Raw genomic sequence first — 19,595 nt, forward strand, 5'->3', positions numbered from 1 at the left:
CAGGAGTAACAGGAGCCCCTGCTAGCCCGGATTAAGGTGCAAAAGTGGAACATCCGTTTGGAAGAAAAAGCCAGAGATGCACCAAAGAAGACAGCTGCGGGTTCCTGCTTGGTGCAAGAGATGTCCCACATCGAAGAGAAAAATGCAGGCTGGTTTTCATGGCTGGATTCCACCAACAAGCCTTGGCTCATGCAAAAGACGAGTTTGTCAGGAAAAGGCGCTACCCGGGACAGGGAAGTCTCAACTCGGACAGAGGAGACCGAGGGGGCTCTCAGAACTTCAGAGAGCCCTCAGAAGACCAGGCAGCACCCACGGGAGTCCCAAAACACAGGGACAAAGGAGTTGCAAATCGCAGTTGTCGCAGCACTGCCCAAAGGGATCCCATGATGCCGGAAAATAATTCGGGGAGCTGAGTGTCACAGGATAGAGTGCTGGGGACCCAGGCTACGCTGTGCACAAAGGATTCCTTGGAGAAGCGCACAGAAGCCCTAGGAGCTGCAAAACAAGTGTTGCACAGGGGTACTGTCTGGTTCTCTAAGGCAAGCTCTCACCTCCACCAAATTTGGAAAGTTGGACCTTTGGACAGTCAGGGTCACTTCGGTCCACCACCTGTGTTATAGGATCCATGCTCATCGTCAGGAGAGGGGACCCAGGGTACCGGTCATCACTGCAGAGAGGTACCTGCTGAAGCAGGGAAGTGACTGTCACTCCACAGGAGATTCCTTCGGTCCTTCCGGTGCAGGATGAAGAGAGGCAGTCCTTAGAGCGTGCACGACCTGGAAACTGTTGCAGTTGCTGGCAGGAGCTGAAGTTACAGAGTTGCAGTAACCTTCTTGGATACTTTGTTGCAAACTGGAGCATTCCTGGAGCAGTTCTTCAGTTGATCCGATGGTAGAAGGTGAAGCAGAGGCTGCAGAGGATTCCTGCTGGAGTCTTGCAATCCGAATCTGAGGAAACACCCAGAGGAGAGACCCTAAGTAGCCCTGAGAGGGGGATTGGTCACCTAACCAGGTAGGCTCCTAGCAGGAGGGGTCTCTGACATCACCTGCTGGCATTGGCCACTCAGATGCTCCCAGAGTTCCCTGACCATCCGGAAAACAAGATGGCAGAACCCAGGGACACTCTGGAGGAGCTCTGGGCACCACCCCTGGGGTGGTGATGAACAGGGGAGTGGTCACTCCCCTTTCCTTTGTCTTCCTTTGTCCAGTTTTGCGCCAGAGCAGAGACTGGGAGGTCCCTGAACTGGCGTAGACTGGATTATGCAAGGAGCGCACCATCTGTGCCCTTCAAAGCATTTCCAGAGGCTCTGGGAGGATGCCCCTCCCATGCCTGTAACACCTATTTCCAAAAGGCGAGGGTGTAACATCCTGTCCCAAAGGAAATGCTTTGTTCTGTCTTCCTGGGATTCGGCTGCCCAAGCCCCAGGAGGGCAGAAGCCTGTCTGTGAGGTGGCAGCAGCTGGGGCTGCTGTGGAAACCTGGGAGAGAGCTGGTTTGGCAGTACTGGGGGTCCATGGGGGAGCCCCCAGGGTGCACGGAATTGGCCCCCCAATACCAGAATCAGATTGGGGGTACAATTACCAGTTCCTAGACACCTCCCATGGCCATATTCTGAGGTACCACTGTGAAGCTACATGTATGTATTGACCTACATGTAGTGCATACTTATTATGGCGTTCCCGCATTCACAAAGTCCGGGAAAAAGGGTCTGGATGACGTGGGGGCACCTCTGCTAGTGCAGGAGTGCCCTCACACACAGTTACCATGCACCTAGCCTTCAGGGTCTGAAGGTTAGACATATCGGTGACTTGTAAGTGACTTGGTGCAGTGAAAATGGCTGTGAAATAGTGTGTGCACTATTTTACTCAGGCTGCAATACCAGTCCCGAAGAAATGTTTGTATGAGGTCCTTATTAGTGGCAAAAGAAACGCTGCAGCCCATAGAATCTCCTGGAACCCCAATGCCCTGGGTACCATATACTAGGGACTTATATGGGGGGACCAGTATGCCAATCTGGAGTGAAATATGTAGTCACTAGACTTGTGACAAACTTGGAAACAGAGAGAGCATAAGCACTGTAGTTTTCGTTAGTAGTACTCCAGTGACACAGTTAAGCATACTGACAAAAACAGTGAAACAGACTGACAAGTAGGCCACAACATATGAGCACTGGGGACCGGACTAGCAGGATCCCAGTGACACAGTAAAAACACACTGACAAACAGGCCAGAAATGGGGGCAACCATGCTAGAAAGAGGCTACTTTCTCACACTGCATTGTTGACAAAAAAACACATGCTAAGGACATCTGGTTGCATTTCAAGGATGTGTATGAAATTACTCCTGTGTATGCCCTTATATCAATAATGTGACAGATTATCCACGATACTACACCCTCACTGTAATGCTACATCATTAACATTTTGTTATGCTGTATTTGGTTTGTATGGTGACCTTTCAAAACCTCTAGCATTTTTAGGTCAAGCACACAAGCGCTTTCACCTGTTGTAAGTATTGTGGGCTTTTAACTACTCCTACCGCACGCATTGCTTTCACTCATTCGTGGACTTGCCTTTCAAAAATCCTTTGTTATCATTGGTAAATGCTTTACGTTTGACCCTCCTTGTGACTGTTTTGTTACCGCCTTGGACACCGACCCCGTTACATGGGTAATTGCACATTTGCAGATACGTTTGACTGCAAGCGAACTTCTTTTTCCTTTTGTCTGTCTCTCTCCTTCGCACTTATGCCCACGGTGGCTGTTATGCTTTGAATCGGCTTGTTTATATCAACGGTTTTACTTTTCATTTTCAATTTATGTGACAAGAAAAGTCCAGTTAGGAATTTACAACGCCAATAGCTCTAACTCGAGCAAACGCAAGACCCATTGCATTGCAAATGCCTGCTACAAACTTGTGTGAAAATGTTGCTGTGAAATGCCGTACTCGTATCATCTTTGTATCATATTATCTGGTCCTTGAAATCATCCCACTCATCTTTCTCGTCCACAATAACCATTTAGTGTATCTATGAAGCAAAACTGAAGAAGCATTTGCAATGCAACGGTCTCGCATTTCTCCGAGTTAGAGCTATTAGCAGTTGTAAACTCCCAACTCACCAGTTATTTAACATTTTTACATTACATGCATTCAAAACAGAAAAATGCCACAAATGGAGAAAAGAAAAACACAGCTTTAACAGTGAGCTGAAGGGGCCAGGAGTGACTCGACATGGAATAAATAGACCCAATATGGCTTTAAAATTACGCTGCCGCAGTTATTAATGTTTTAACATTTATATGCAGTAGCTGTGTTACAGCATAGTGCTTTAAAGCTATTTTCTGCTTTGAGGAGGTTTGCTTTTTTTGGCTTCCAGGAATAATGGGATATTTGTTTAAGGGCAATATTACAACTCTACTGAACTCCTTAGCAAATAACTTTGAAATTTCTGCACGTCGACTGATTCCAAACCCTGTGAAGGCAACCAACCTCAGTTCACGAGCTGTAGCTGCAGTCTGTGATGAAAACAGTCAGGTAAGGTGCTGAAATCCATGCTTTACCTGTTTTTACTGTAATACACTACTATTCAAGAGGACATTCCAACTGTAATATAAAGTTAAAAGCCAGCCCTTGAAGTAGTATTCATAAAGTTGTTCAGCTTCCTAGTTCAAAACATGATTCGCACATTTAGTTTGTGTCTGCTTTGCATTTTGGGACTTGTAGTTTTATTCTTATAATGTGACACAAGCTGGAAACCAGCTGTTGGAGTAGTATTCGTAGAGTTGTCCAACTCCCTAGTTCGATGCATGATTCGTTCATTTAGTTTATGTTTCTGCTTTTCATTTTAGGACTTGTAGTTTTAGTTATATAACGTGATACAAGCTGCAAATACAAAGCAGAAACCTGACTAGATGAACTACACACGTTTGATACTGTCGAACTTAAGCTGTGTGAGGTGTATTTATAAAACTAACCTTGAGGACATTTTACAGTTGATTATGCTGTACAATGGTCAATATTTTATAACTAATATTTCAGTTCAAGACTGACTGAGGATCATTAATATTATGTGAGAGGGCTCTCCTCAAGCGTGTGAAAAATCATGGGCATTATGTTCGACTCCCCAGACTGCAGTAAAGGGACAGTGATCCAGTAAGCACACGTTCTTGGTCTACAATTATTTATTAGTTGCCCCAGGGGCAAGGTCGTCTGTACCAACTGCCAAGTAAATATGTTTTGCATCCGGGAGTAGTTTGTGTGTTAAGGGCCTTGTTTTAAAACATATTCCAGTAGGCATACCTGCTCTGCTAGCCCATTAGTTATATGCAGGGCCATTCGAATTATGTGGCAGAAAGGACCAAAATATGTGGCAGGGTTGACCAATTAATGCGGCAAAAAAAGTCCAGCAATCCATTTACAATTCAAATAGCTCCAACTCAAGTAAATGTGAGACGTATCGCATTGCAAATGCTTGTTTAATCAACCCATTCCCCACTCCCATCCACCCACCCCCACCTAACTACCAAAACCAATAGCTCGCCCATAGACAAGACCGATTGGCTTTGCCAAAGCTTGTGTTTTTAAGCCAAAGGTTGTTAAATGAGCTGCAAAGAATAAAAGGTTGTTGAGCCGCCAGCAGGAATCAAACCTGGTTCTCCAATTTAGACAGGTCTGGCTGATAAATCTCAGCTCTTCGTCCCTGTCACTTAGAATGTAAGGTTGAAACAGTAACTCAGTGTCAAAATACACTGCTTACTGATCGTCGCAGCATCTCACAGACATGCTTTATCTCAAAGTCTTGTTTGAACCCGAGCCAGGTTGCCCAAGGAGAAATCCCAGTAATAAACAGGAGAAAACTGATAAGTGCCAGGCCCATTTAAAGCTCTGAAGGTTACCACATTTTGAAAGGACAAGAGTATCATAAAAGTTGAAGTAGGCCAATGGGTGATATTCAAGAGGGCTCTGAAAGTAGGAAAGGGATTGCAAGAGTTCTGCGAGGGTCCAAACTAGCGAACAAAGGAGGCACCCTGGCATTTCAGATTCCCCATAAGCGTGCTTGTTGAAATGAGGAGAAGTCAGGAAAGAGTTATGAGGCTGGAAAAACCCACGCTTTTTTGTGGGCTCTGCCACACCCCACATCACCCCCCCCCCCCCAATTCATCTGGGTATTTGTGAAAGGGAAGCAGCATGCACGAGCATGGTTAACTACTAAGTTCCCATTCACGGTGGGGTTTAGTTTCCCAAGTAAGAGCTGGCTATTAAGAAGATGAAAAGTGGATTTTTGGCAGCAGCCATCAGGCTTTGGCCAATTTTATAGGCTGTTTAGCGACGCCTTGAGCTTGTTTCACTGCCTTACGTTTACCTATAATATAAGTAGAAAAAAAAACTCGGTTGTGGGCCACACACTACTGAAGTAAGTAATACAGTACGCTAATACAATGTACCCCACCTCTCTGTCTGCTAACACCAAGCTAATAGGCATCTAAAGGGGAAATAGAAACAATAGACAACAACAACACACAGACAAGAGCACTTGATATTATATTAGCGCGATGACTGAGTCAGTAGTCTGAAGCTTGATAACAGTACCTTGTGTGTCCAAATAGCGAAGCCAAGAGGGTGGGCCCAGCTCAGCTTCCTTCGGGATTTGATGTGCGCGGACGGGACAGTCCTTGGCCTGGGCTTCACCCACGGATGCGGCCCACTTAGTAGCACCAGTCAGATGACTATCAGGTGCAGGTCCAGGACGGGGGGCTGGGGCTTGCAGTCCCCAGCAGCAATCAGCACCAGAAGCTCCCCTAGCAGCAATTATTCTGACACAAAGTGCGATGGTGAAAGCCCCGATAGAACAGGGCAGCAAGACTCCACAGGGATTTCCACAGCAACAGATGGCAGCAACACCCCAGTTAAGCGGGGCAGCAGCGCACTTAAGTAGCACCAGTAAGATGATGAAGAACAGGCGCAGGCCCAGCACGGGGTTCTGGGACTTGGAGTCCCCTGCAGGAGGGGTAATCAGCAGCGACGGCTCCCCTAGAAGCAGGTAGACTGACACAAAGTGCGATGGTGAAAGCCCCGATAGAGCAGAGCAGTAAGATTACACACTGATTTACTCAGCAACAGATGGCAGCATCGGCACAGCTAAGGCAACCACCCACAATGTAATCTGAGAACTAAGGAGTGGGTTTGGGACCCCATAACACTTCCGCACTGCAGCAGTGAGAGAGCTGCTGTATGGATCCGGCCTACACAAAGCTCCTAACAAGCTGCTGTAATCAGGCACAAGTCCTCGGAGGTGGCCTCAAGGCCTGCAACTGTGACGAGAAGCAGCCTGGGACTAGACCCTGAGACTTATTATAGGAAGCTGGCCTGGTGTGCGGTGGGTACCTATGGTACTTACACCTTATACCAGGTCCAGGTATCCCCTTTTAGTGAAGTGAAGGCAGTGTCTAGAAGCCAGGCTCTCTAGAGGTAACTGTGGATGAGAAGCCAAAGCTTATCTAGGAGACATGCAAAGCTCATGCAATATCGCTGTAGTCACACAGCACTTACACACATGAAAGAAAACACTCAGTTGTACAAAAATAAAGATGCTTTTTTTGGCGCAGATTACCACAAATCACTTAATAGGTGACCCACCCTTAGGAGGTAAGTAAAACACTAAATATATACACTAGCAATTAGAAATAGGCACAGAAAAGGATAGAAAACAGTGCAAACAGTAATAACCAATAGTATCCCTAGGGGGAGCACAAACCATGTACTAAAAAAATGGAATGCGAACCAGGTACCCCCCCACCTAGGTAAGTAAGGTGTGTAGAGGGTAGCTGGGGTATCAGAAAACCACAAAGGTAAGTAACACAGTACCCCACTCACCCCCCCAGCGACCAGGAATGTAGGAGTAATACCCAGGATTTTCCCCAAACCACCCAAAAAGAGGAAAAGAAGAAAAAGAAGACACCCAGAGACGACTGCAAGAAAACCAGCAGGGGATTCCTGAAGAAAGCTGACCTTTGGAGAGAGGGGACCAAGTCCAAGAGTCACAGTGGAGTCCAGGAGGAGCAGAAGGTACTACCCACCTAGCTGTGGATGCAGGAGTTGGTCGACGGTTCTGAAGAACAAGTCAGCACTGCAGCCCAGGAGCCGGAGAAGAGTTTCAGATGGACGCAGAAGGTGTCCCACGCCTGAAGGAACATTGTAGACGAGTGTCTGTGCAGGATTTCCACCAACAAGCCTTGGTAAAGCCAAACTTGCGGTTAATGGAAAAGAGGTGCTGCTGAAGACCAGCAAGGCCCAGGAGGACTCAACACAGGTGGGGAAATCATAGGGGAACCTCAACATCATAGAGAGTCCACAGGAGCAGAGGCAGCACCCACGGGAGTCCCACAGGACAGGGACACAGAAGTTGCCCACACAGCACTACAAAAGTGGATCCCACGCTGCAGGGGACCCACGCAGGAGGCTGGGATTTGCAGGAAGGAGTGCTGGGGACTGGAGCTGCATGTCGCCTGAAGATCCCTTGGAGGAGACGCAAACAAGTCTTGGCAGCTGGAAGGGGTGCACGGGGGTACTGTCCTGCATGGGAAGGGAAAGGCTTACCTCCACCAAAGTTGGAGAGCTGGCAGAGTGGACCGAGAGGACTAGTCCGGACCATCACCCGTGATGCAGGATCCACAAGCCTCAGCAGGAGAGGGGATTCACACAGCTGGTCGTTGCTTCTTGTAGGTGCCTGCAGTTGCAGGGAAGTGACTCCTTCACTTCAAGGGAGATTCCTTTTTCTTCTTGTGCAGGATGAAGAGTTGAAGTCTTCTGAGGATGCACAGTGAGGAAACTGTTGCAAAGCTGGCAGGAACTCTGGGTACAATGTTGCAGAAGAGTCTTCCTTGTTGTTCTGAGGCTTGTGGGTTCGTGGAGGGTCCAGTCACAGTTCTGGAGGCCAGAAGTCAAAGCAAAGGTTGCAAAGGAGTCCTGCTGGAATCTTGCAAGCCGAATCTGAAGACCCACCCAAGAGAGAGACCCTAAACAGCCCTGAAAGGGGGATTGGTCCCGGGGGTTCTGACGTCATCTGCCTGGCCAGGCCACTCAGATGTTCTGAGAGAGACAGCGAGAGTGACGGGGAGAGAGACGGAGAGAGAGACGGGGAGAGAGACGGAGAGAGAGAGAGACGGGGAGAGAGACGGAGAGAGAGACGGAGAGAGAGACGGAGAGAGAGACGGAGAGAGAGAGAGAGAGAGAGAGAGAGAGAGAGAAAATGAAAGAGATTTTACCTGTGCTTTGCTGTATCCAGGGGCTGTTTCCTGATTGTGTACACAAACTGAGCAGAAATTACCATCACTACACACAATGCGATGTCTAGTCTGCCCGTTTCCCGCCTCTTCCAAAGACTGGCAAGCTTAGTGTAATGTTACTTGCATGTTGACCACTGATGTCGTGTCACACTGCTTTGCACCTGGCTTAGCTGCCTATTGTCACTTTAGTGGTCACTGGTTATAGACTCCTTTTTGTATTCAGCCTAGATTCCATTTTGTGTTCAGCTTAGCTTCACCACCACGTTAAAGTATTTTTCTGTGCAAACATCTTATGCAATGTGTTTTTCTACTTCTGCGCGTTTTCCTTCTCACCAAAGAGCTAGGACTGGTACATGATATGTAGGAGGTAAGCAGTCAGTGCGATAAGACTGTAACAAGCTAGTGTTTATCATAGGCAAGAGAACGGTTTGACTTTGGGAGGCGTGCCTTGGGAAGGTGGCCAGCTCCCGATGCATTCCTTTCAAGGTTTACCTAAACTAGCCAGCATTTTTTAATATTTCCATCTGGGGGGGGGGGGTCTTCTAGAAGGCTCTTTCCATGGTTTAAACTATAAAAAGGTGGCCTTGCTCAGTAGCGATGGATTCCGAGACCTCAGTCAGGATTGGACGTCAAATGCCTGACATTTTTCCCATGAGGGTGAGGATCTCTTTCTCGCAGTTGAACGGGGTCATCTTCTTGCTGGCATGAGAGAGATGAAGCATCTGACAGGCCCTACGGTGATTAATTTTTATTAATTATTTGCTTTGCATTGCAAATGAATATATATATATATCTATATATCAATATAAGTGTTTGTATCCTTGCATGTATATATTTGCTGTTTATAGATCGAAGATTCTTTATACATGGTCCTACGTTGTTGCACATTTTAAAAGTACACTTTTTACTATTCAAACCTTCCTTCACGAACCTTGCAAAACGCTATAATAAATGTCTTCTTCAGATTAAGAAGTGCACTCCAGAGAATCTTTTTGACTCCTATTAGTGTGTATATCTTGGCTCAGTCACAAGTAAAGGAAAACACTGAGAAAAGGTGCCCACTCAGTATAACTGGTACTTAGATTGCAGCAGTGCGGAAATTCAATAAGCAAGAAGTTCCCTGACAGCCCCTGCTACATCTTCAAATTACACCTGCTATCAAGATAGCCAGAGAATTGAGTGCACTAATCGGTAGATCACGTAACAATTCATAACCCTTGTAACAGAGTTGCAGATTGCATGACAGTGGAATTCACCCCTTCCCCCAAATTATCCCTCCCCTGCCCCTGAACACAAATACTGACCCTGTGATAGACTGGACAAGATAGTGCTAGCTCTCCAAGACTCACTTAAAGTCAAATTGTATATGATGGCAAATGAGGTCAGCCTCCCAAGCTCAGATCATAGGCAGATGTTTAACAGTGACGGAAAAGCATTGGTAACAGACCTTGAAGGCACTGCCTTTAAGAAACTACTGGAAGATCTACTAGAGAGGACCTAGTACCTGGATTACCAAGATGGCAGATGAACAGAACAGGTTAAGAAGGAGCAACCTACGAATTACTGTATTATCAGAACAAACAGAGGTCCCGAACAAGGAAATGTTTCTAGAACAATGGCTCAGAGAGAGTTACACAACACAGCCTGTCTAGGTTCTGTGCAGTGGAGAGGGATTATAGGGCTCTGGTTCTTCCCTCGGTTCTAGGTACTCCCCCGAGGCCTATTATCGCCAAACTATGTAAGTACCACAATAGGGATACTACCCTACAACAAGCCAGACTTACTGGACCACTACTGTATGACTGATCAAGCCTGTCATTTTGCCCAGACTACACAGAGGCAGTGCAGCAACACAGAAGGAGGATATTCACAGAAGTAAAATTGCAAGCCACATTAAACACATGCTCTTGTTCTGTGGGAAGCTAAAGGTGCTGAAAGATTAAAAGACCAATTTCGTCTGAGACCCAGCATACCATAGGTATGGGAGTGGGTAGAAACCATGGTTCTTAAAGGATACGGCCCGAACAGCGCTGCCATACTTGCCAGAGACTTGGCCCTCATTCCTGAAGACTAGAGGTACCAGGAGACCCACCTGTCAAAAAAAACCTGCCAGACAGGGCGGCAGTGGCGGAAATGATAAAGGAAAATGGAAACTCATGGTGACTCAAGTGAGAAACAATCTACAGCAGGTGAAAACAAGGAACCCTCCCCCCCCCGCCCATACAGATGGACCCAGTGGCCACACCTGCGACTTCAGACATTGTACTCTAAGGGATCCCCACACAGTCCATACATAGAGGAGAGAGACATACTGTTACACTCTCGACAGACAGATGGCACTGAGCACCTGTAAGTGTGCCCAGGAGCTGCGCCATCTAATACCTACAGTTTGGGGTTAATGGGTAGGACACCAGAATGGCAAAAAGTTGCTCCCTCCTTTCATTAACATGCTGTTATTCAATATGACATGTTGAATTACACATTTTTTTCAATAAGGGTCCACTTTGCAATATCAGATTCGGGGTAAATGGGTGGAGTATGGTGATACTTAGCAGGACTTTCCTAGAGAAACATGTCAACAAGGCTTTTTGGCCATCTGGAAGATAAACTTCTACATACCTCGCAAATGGGATTAAGAGCGCAGCACAGAGTCAGCACTACTGGCAGTTACGGAAGAGCTTAAATGTATCCTAGATCAGGGAGGAGTCACCACAATTATTTTATTAGACCTACGTGCAGTGTTTGACACTGTGGATCATAAGATCTTAAAGACTCAAAGACTTAGGAGTCCAAGACAAGGCATTAAATTAGATGTGCTTATTTGTAGAAGATCAAACCTTTCAAGTGATGAAATAAAAGATGCTTTTCAGACACAAAGGTCTCCAAATGTGGGGTGCCGCAGGGTTCGACTCTCAGCCCGACCTTTTTCAACATTTATTTAAAACCTTTGGCAAATATCGTTTTGGAACATGGCCTATTCATTGTATTTTACGCAGATGACCCACAACTAGTAGAGTCACTAACGAAGTGACAGAATCTTGAACAAAAACAACCGGCCCCATGTTTAGATAAGATGGCTAAATGGATGGCCAACTGCTGTGTTAAATTAAACGGCAACAAAACAGAGGTTATGTTTCTGGGAAATTACTTAACAGCACCAACTGACTAGGCTGACCAAATTGCCTGGAGAATCCTCCCACACCTAAACCCCTTATAAAAAAATGTGGACTGTGAACAGACAAAGATCTTATCATGATTTCTCAGGCAACCAAAGTAGCTTCCATCTGCTTTGGGACACTGAGGACAATATGGAGAATCTTGGAGCTGATACCGGAATATTCTAGACGATCAGTGGTTCAAGCGTTGGTAATCCCTCGTCTAGATGACGGGAATTCTCTCTACCTAACCTCGCTAAAATATGTCACAAAAAAACTACAGCTAGTGCAGTATGGAGCAGCAAGAATGCTGCTGAAAGTCTCAAGATAAGAATCAGCAAAAGAAGCCATGAGAATTTTGCACTGGCTGCCCACTGAGGAGAGAATTAAGTTTAAAACACTAACCCTGGCAGTTCGACTTCTCAACTCAAAAGGCCCACATAAGCTGAGAGGCCTCTTATCACCATAGCCTCCCCCTTGACCAGTTAGGTCTTCTCAAAGTCATTTCCTGAAGAACCCAAGAATTTGAAGAAGTAGTTGGGGAGGTAGATAATTTGCATATCTTGCCCCCATATTATGGAATGCTATACCGTGGAATATAAGATGCTTGGAACATGGACTTAAATTCAGAAAGAAGCTTAAATAAAGCATGGCTCTTCCCTAATCCTGAGTAGATCATTACACAACTGGGTAGCTGGTATCATAGCATGGTGAAGCCAAGCTACCTTTTCACCTAGCGCTCGGAGGCCTTAGGGTAGCCATGTGCTTTATAAACATCCTAAACTAAAAATCCTAACATGAACTTTATTTGCAGGACTCCACCTGTAGCATAGGCCTATTGGCATTTAAGCAAGAATATGGGCACTTAATAGAAAGTTTAAGGTATTTACGATTACCGGGAACACAAGCTTAAGTACCACACAGAGGGTGATAAAACAGGTTGACTGCTAGCCCAAATAGCAAAATTTAATCTGATAAGACTCAACCCCCAACGGTCATCCACAAAACAGTGGAATCAGTCGAATACATTGAGAGGAGGTCAACAAGATGTTCCTTGGATAATATTCACTGCTGTACTCTGCCTCAGATGGCAGGGTTTTCCTCCCCATGACCAGGGAAGCCCTACTGGTGGAGCTCCCCAAACCAGACACAAAGTCAGACATTGCATATTACTGTCTACTTTAGTTGTTGAACACAAACTACAAGAAATTATGAAAGTACTGGCAACCAAGCTTTTAATGGTTTTCCCAGAGTTAGAGCATGAGGGTCAGCACAGTGGCCGTTTCGTAGTCTGAGTGATATGCCTGCTGGCATTCCATAGCATTTGGGGGCATCTATAAATACAGAAAAAACGCCTTTCATGATTAGCTGGGAATTCATTTAGAGGATGATGGAATAATACATGAAATTTGTGAAACACGTTTTATCATGGACAGAACAGCTATACACCCTCAGAGCAGCCAGGATGGGAACGGGGTGGGTGATCTTCCGCAACTGGCTGATTCAATTGGGCATAAGACAGGTCTGCCCTATGTTGCCCTCGATTTTGCTGTAGAATCGTTGTCTTGTGAGTGTAAGGATCACCAGTGCACAGAGGAATAACATTCTCCTATACGACTCATAGGATAACCCTCAATGCAGATGATGCATTGGTAGATATGTCTGATCAAGAACCGCAGCTCCAACCACTTATGCAGATATTAAACATACTTGGGTAGTTGGCGAGACTGAACATGAACATTGCTAACTCCTGTTTATTCAGGATGAGAACTGCCATAACACAAGTCCAGAAATACACACTTCCACAGTATGTAATGGGCCCCACACACTTTTAAGGCTATGGGTGTTTGCATCTGTAGAGAAGACACTGCAATGATTGACAGTTATTACAGAAGGGCGATATCTGTTCTCTACGGGCTGCAGCAATTAAAAAAAAATACTCCCAGTATCCATTACGGGGATAACTGTACTAAGCAAGATTGGCCTCCTACTCAGACTGCTTTATCATTCTGCGAACCTGCCACTGCAATGCCATCCAGGTTCTTTCAAGACACAGATACCGTATGATAAGACTTAGGGGGTCATTACAACATTGGCAGGAGGCGCTGAAACCGCCGTGCGGCCGCACTCCCGCGGTGCCCATTTGGACATCCCCGCTGGGCCGGCCGCGCCGGCCCAGCGGGGATGTGGGCCGCAACATGGGAGCCGGCGGTGTTGCGGCCGTGCGACGGGTGCAGTTGCACCCGTCGCGCTTTTCACTGTCTGCATAGCAGACAGTGAAAAACCGCATGGGGCCCTCTCAGGGGGCCCCTGCACTGCCCATGCCAGTGGCATGGGCAGTGCAGGGGTTCCCAGGGGCCCCACGACTCCCCGTACCGCCAGCCTTTTCCTGGCGGTTCAGACCGCCAGAAAAAGGCTGGCGGTCGGGGACTCGTAATCCACCTGGGTGGTGCTGCTAGCAGCGCTGCCCTGGCGGATTACAACCACCGGGGCCATTGTGGCGGAAAACCACCGGCCCGGCGGTGCGACCATGGCGCTACCGCCGCAGTCGTAATATGCCAGGAAACACCGCCAGCCTGTTGGCGGTGCTTCCGTCGAAACAGCCCTGGCGGTCTTGGACCGCCAGGGTTGTAATGACCCCCTTAATATGGTAAAGTGTGGCCGAGACCACACTGAAATCTCCCATAACAGATGGGAGTTAGGAATCTCTGATTAAGAGGGCTAGTACGTTGCGGCATAACTACAATGGGTGCCGAGGTGGCTGGCAGTATTTCCTACCCCAGTAACTAAATAACATGGCAAAGACCTTGGCACCAATATGTATTGCAACTGCAATATAAAGCAAAAGGCCTCACACAAAACCCCAGCTCTCCAAATTAGTTGCAGGAGTGAGGAAATGCTACACCTGAACTACTACTGTGGTAAATCGCTGGTAAGAGGCCGAGACAGTGATCATTAGGAAGAGGAGCAAAGGGAAAAAAAGAACGGAGTGGATAGGAAACATGATACTGGGATGCCCGTCTAGTACAACTGCTCTGAAGGAGTAACATGACTGCCCTGACAATACACACTCGAGCCCCTCAAGTAAACTTCTGGCGACTGGGCTGAAATGTCCCACAGTGCTATCACATGGGGATAACACGATCAGGAAGTAGAGCGAGAACATAGGCAGACATCAAAAGAATGCCGAGGCTCGTTTTTCATAGCTGTGGTTTAACAAAATTCTGAATGTTTCCCCAACTTCGAACTTACTTATGTTAAATACCTGGTAGACACATAACCGTGTATGTACTAAGCTACAAAAATACTTACCAATGCTATTTTAGCTATGATTGCTAACCTATAATTAATAAAACAGATTCTAGAAAGAAAAAAAAAAACAAGGACTGCAAAGAAAACATTCATGTTGGAGCGTGTGCAGTACACTGTGTCAGATAATTTATGAGTGGCTTTTACAAAGCAAAAATGTAATAAAGGTGCCAATATTTAGAGGTCTACAGCATAAGAGTTCCAAATCAGTGGTTTATAAAGTAGTGTTTCATTTTCCCAAAGAATCCGAATAGGTTTTGTTTAGAACAAAATTATATGAGAACAATATACTATGGAAACATTACAGAAGAGTGCCATCAACAAGCATCAGTCTCTCCACTGAGCACGCTCGATATATGGTCTGCTCCTGCCTTAAATCCTCAAGTGGTTACCCAGGTGTAGGAAAGTACCATCTTGCCTGGCATGTTACCCCCATATTTCACTGTGTATATGTTGTTTTAGTTGTATGTCACTGGGACCCTGCCAGCCAGGGCCCCAGTGCTCATAAGTGTGCCCTGTATGTGTTCCCTGTGTGATGACTAACTGTCTCACTGAGGCTCTGCTAACCAGAACCTCAGTGGTTATGCTCTCTCTTTGCTTTTCAAATTGTCACTAACTGGCTAGTGACCAATTTCACCAATTCACATTGGCATACTGGAACACCCTTATAATTCCCTAGTATATGGTACTGAGGTACCCAGGGTATTGGGGTTCCAGGAGATCCCTATGGGCTGCAGCATTTCTTTTGCCACCCATAGGGAGCTCTGACAATTCTTACACAGGCCTGCCACTGCAGCCTGAGTGAAATAACGTCCATGTTATTTCACAGCCATTTACCACTGCACTTAAGTAACTTATAAGTCACCTATATGTCTAACCTTTACCTGGTAAAGGTTGGGTGCTAAGTTACTTAGAGTGTGGGCACCCTGGCACTAGCCATTGTGCCCCCACATTGTTCAGGGCAAATTCCCCGGACTTTGTGAGTGCGGGGACACCATTACACGCGTGCACTGTACATAGGTCACTACCTATGTACAGCGTCACAATGGTAACTCCGAACATGGCCATGTAACATGTCTAAGATCATGGAATTGTCACCCCAATGCCATTTTGGCATTGGGGAGACAATTCCATGATCCCCCGAGTCTCTAGCACAGACCCGGGTACTGCCAAACTACCTTTCCCGGGGTTTCACTGCAGCTGCTGCTGCTGCCAACCACTCAGACAGGTTTCTGCCCTCCTGGGGTCCAGCCAGGCTTGGCCCAGGAAGGCAGAACAAAGGACTTCCTCAGAGAGAGGGTGTTACACCCTCTCCCTTTGGAAAAAGGTTTCAGGGCTGGGGAGGAGTAGCCTCCCCCAGCCTCTGGATTTATGGTCTGCTCCTGCCTTAAATCTTCAAGTGGTTACCCAGGTACTAGTTCCACTTTCTTCATTTGAAGGTTCACACCACTGGAAGGACCCCGGCTGTTTGCTGTGCATTGAAGTCTGTTCGTCAGAGTACTGTCAATGTGATGTCTTGCCACCAAATCACCGCCTCAGGATTACCTGCCATTTATCTCGGCTTTATTCAGCATAAGTATTTCCGTGCAAGAAAGTACCTACACCACTGACATTCCCTGGGATCTCCCAACTTTCTGGTCAGAATGTAGAGTGAAAAGGGTTCTAGGATAGCACATCAACAACGGAGGGGGCAAGGGAAGGGGTGAACCACACTAAGAAAGAAAACTATGAAAGGAGGAGATATAGAAGTACTACAAGAACTAATATAAGATCTTTTTTGCCCAGTCATTGAAGGACTGAGATTATTTAAAAGCAATCTGTAGGACCTGCCATGTATGTGGTACTACATGATCAAACTATGTCACTAGGCGATTTTTATATAAATGTCCAAGTATAGATTTAAACAGTGTTCTTTTAACGTTGGTATGGACTGGCCTGGTTTATGAATGTATAGCTTGTTAGTGGTCATTAAGAAACTCCATTCTTTTGTGAATCCCATGCCCTTCATATAAGTCCAAAAAACGATTTTAGGAAGGGTGACAGAAATCCTCCAGGGCACGAGCTAAGCTATGCCAGTAAACAAGGTCACGCGTCTTCTTTCTGAAAGGTGAAGGGAGGGTTCTGTGAAATATTATCTCACATGTCAGATTCTACAGCTGTGGAACAGCCATCTCACCCTGGTGGAGCAGACTGTACCCCTATGCTTTAGGAGTTATTAAAACCAATCCAACTTATTTTTACATAGACACTTCTGGGACCTCAGTGATGGGAAAATGTCAGCAGAAATTCTTTGTTTCGTAAAAAAATAGCAGAAAAAGCAAGAAAGCACAAAGAAAACAGTTACTCACCTTTTGCAACTGAGCCATCGCCATCTGTTAGGATAACCCACGGAACAGCTTTAGACCCGTCCAGCTGGTACACCACACCAGTGCGGTCATCCACAGAGTATAGCTTGCCGTTGAAGACCACTAGCTCAGAAAGTTCCATTCCACGGCCCTTCTCAGCTAAATGGGACTCCACAATGCTCGGCTCAGGATCCCAGTCCACAGTGACATGGTCGCCACTCTCAGAAAGTGTGAGATAGCCCTTCTTCAGGTAGCTGAACCAGGTGCTGCTGGCCTTCGTGTTTCGGGAATCAGTGTCCAGGTCAGCAATCAGCCCTATGCGGTAACTAACCCCATCGGGGGTCTTGCGCACAGGAGTGATGGGGTAGGTGTCATTGTACTGATCCCTCAAATGTCCACCCATCGCCCAGTTGTGGGCATTGAGGGCAGCTGGGCGGGCAGCGGTAGTTCGATCGTTGCACAAAAACAGTAGGCCAATGGCAAGGATTGTCAGGGAAAAAACAATGGCCTTCCATCGTGGACGGAAGCGAGGGTCTGCACCTTTGGTCATGGATGCCAACACAGGAAGACCACCCACGCTGATCCGAAGAGGGGTCATAGGTTCATCACATGTCGGTTTTCCATAGGAATTCATAGGGCATCAGCGAAACAGTCGGGAAAGACCTGCAAAGACACAAAATAGGCTATTGAATGAATAGCGACAGATATCAGCTAGTGAACATGGATAGAGACAGTCCTCAACCACCAAATATGAAGAGACAGCATACTGTCTAACATCATGTGCAAAGTAAAGCCAGCAACCATAGCAAGAGACAAAGATCATCCACTAAACATATAGAGATAAAAAGACAACACCAAACATACATAAATATAAATATGACAGAATATTTACACATAGACAAATAACCTATTCAAAATTGTGAAAGGAAGACAGATCAACCATGCAACACAGCAACAGACTTGCCACCAAACACACAAAGATATAGTTATGAGCCACCAAACATGCAGAGAGAACGATATCAGCAGTCAGATATCATGTGTAGGGACAAAAGACAGCCTTCAAACAGCACAACAAATAATTAGAGATTGTGTCTACCCGACTACATGATAATGAAAACCCTATTTGAGGTGCCGAGTGCGGAAGCATATAGGACACATTCTAAGTAATATGTCTCCCATATATTTCATGGTCATATATAGTAACAATTTAATCATGTAGATATTTATTTTTTTCACCAGATTTCAAAAGATCATAAGTGCCCCTTTAAGTGGCACACCTAAAGCAGTCTCTTTCTCAGGTCACCTTCTTTCTGCCCACCCATTAAACATACCAGAGGCATTTGCAATAACCCTCCAGCACACCCCTTCCCGAGCTACATAACATGTAAGATACGACCCAAACATGGAACCATGTAAGGCAGGTTTCTGGAAACGTGATCAGGTACAGCTACAATGACAGAAACAAGGGGTGTATGAAAGTTCTCAGTCTCTTGTGGGGTGGGAGGTTTATATGCTCCACGAGATGGGCTGTTCCCATTCTTGTGGTGTTGAAGCAGAGGACTAGAGAATTATATTTTTTCTCTAGAGCCGGGAATTAGGAGGATCGAACCAGTTTCTTTCTGACGAGTTGACTACTATGTGGCTACTTATACAGAGTAGTGTAGATCGCGAGGTGTGATCATCTCACCCGACCGCAAAATTGACCCAACAACTGTGCTAAATTCAGCCTCCTTCACAATAGCGATGGGTGGAGTTTGGTGGGCAGCAAGGTTCTGCCGTTTAGGCTGCAAGGAACTGGTATGTACCATGGACAAGGCAGCAGTTTTTTAAATAACTTGTTCAGAGTTGCAATTAAATGCCCGGAGTCTCGCAGTGCACGACAATAGTAAAACTGGTGGAGTTTTTGCTAGGGTGGCAGATGCAGTCAAGAGATCTGGTCTCCTTTGTTGAAGGATGCAGAGTTTGGTCTTTATTATTTTGTGGTAGGCAGTGACAAGTAAATTGTTATAAACCTCTAATGTGCAGAGCTAGGCACCGTCAATGTGTGAGTATACGTTATACTGAGTTTGAAGCTGAAGAAAATCAGTAACCAGTAGACAGTGCATTAGATGCACTGAAACGAGAGAGGAGGCAAAAGGGAGAAAAATACTGCTCCTATCCAGTGATGGGCGGAATGAGGGCGGGGGGCTTGGTGCTTTCTGGAAAAGGGTGTAGTGCTGTCAGGTGAAAGCATTCTCTAGCTGTTAAATGTTTTAACATTCTAAAGGAAGAATGAAGCATGTTAGCTGATTATTTCTGGAAAAAGTTTATGCTTATCTCTGAAGGAGTACTGTGACTTTGCCGATTTCCATTTCAGAAGTTTGGCTGCTCTGGAATACGTAATCAAGGTATGAGCAGTGTGATGGAGAAGTCATTTGCAAGTGATCATGGGTGACTACTTGGGTGGATTCTGAGCTCAAGTCGCTGAGTTTGGCTAAGAATGTTCGGAAAGTAATGTTGAATGT

The 19,595-nt window shown here is 46.1% G+C and overlaps 1 protein-coding gene across 4 annotated transcripts in view; it reads right to left on the reverse strand.

Annotated features, from left to right (window-relative positions):
- CANT1 (calcium activated nucleotidase 1) overlaps nt 1-19,595 on the reverse strand; it is a 153,203-nt gene that overhangs the window by 45,464 nt on the left and 88,144 nt on the right. For all 4 annotated transcript variants that reach the window (XM_069199680.1, XM_069199682.1, XM_069199681.1 and 1 more), the window contains one exon: nt 17,095-17,754. In XM_069199680.1, coding sequence (XP_069055781.1) covers nt 17,095-17,725 — 631 coding nt within the window. In that variant the 5' untranslated portion in view covers nt 17,726-17,754. The remainder of the gene's footprint in view (nt 1-17,094; nt 17,755-19,595) is intronic.

This window comes from Pleurodeles waltl, chromosome 7 (assembly GCF_031143425.1).
Source record: "Pleurodeles waltl isolate 20211129_DDA chromosome 7, aPleWal1.hap1.20221129, whole genome shotgun sequence".
Classification (NCBI taxonomy): Eukaryota; Metazoa; Chordata; class Amphibia; order Caudata; family Salamandridae; genus Pleurodeles; species Pleurodeles waltl.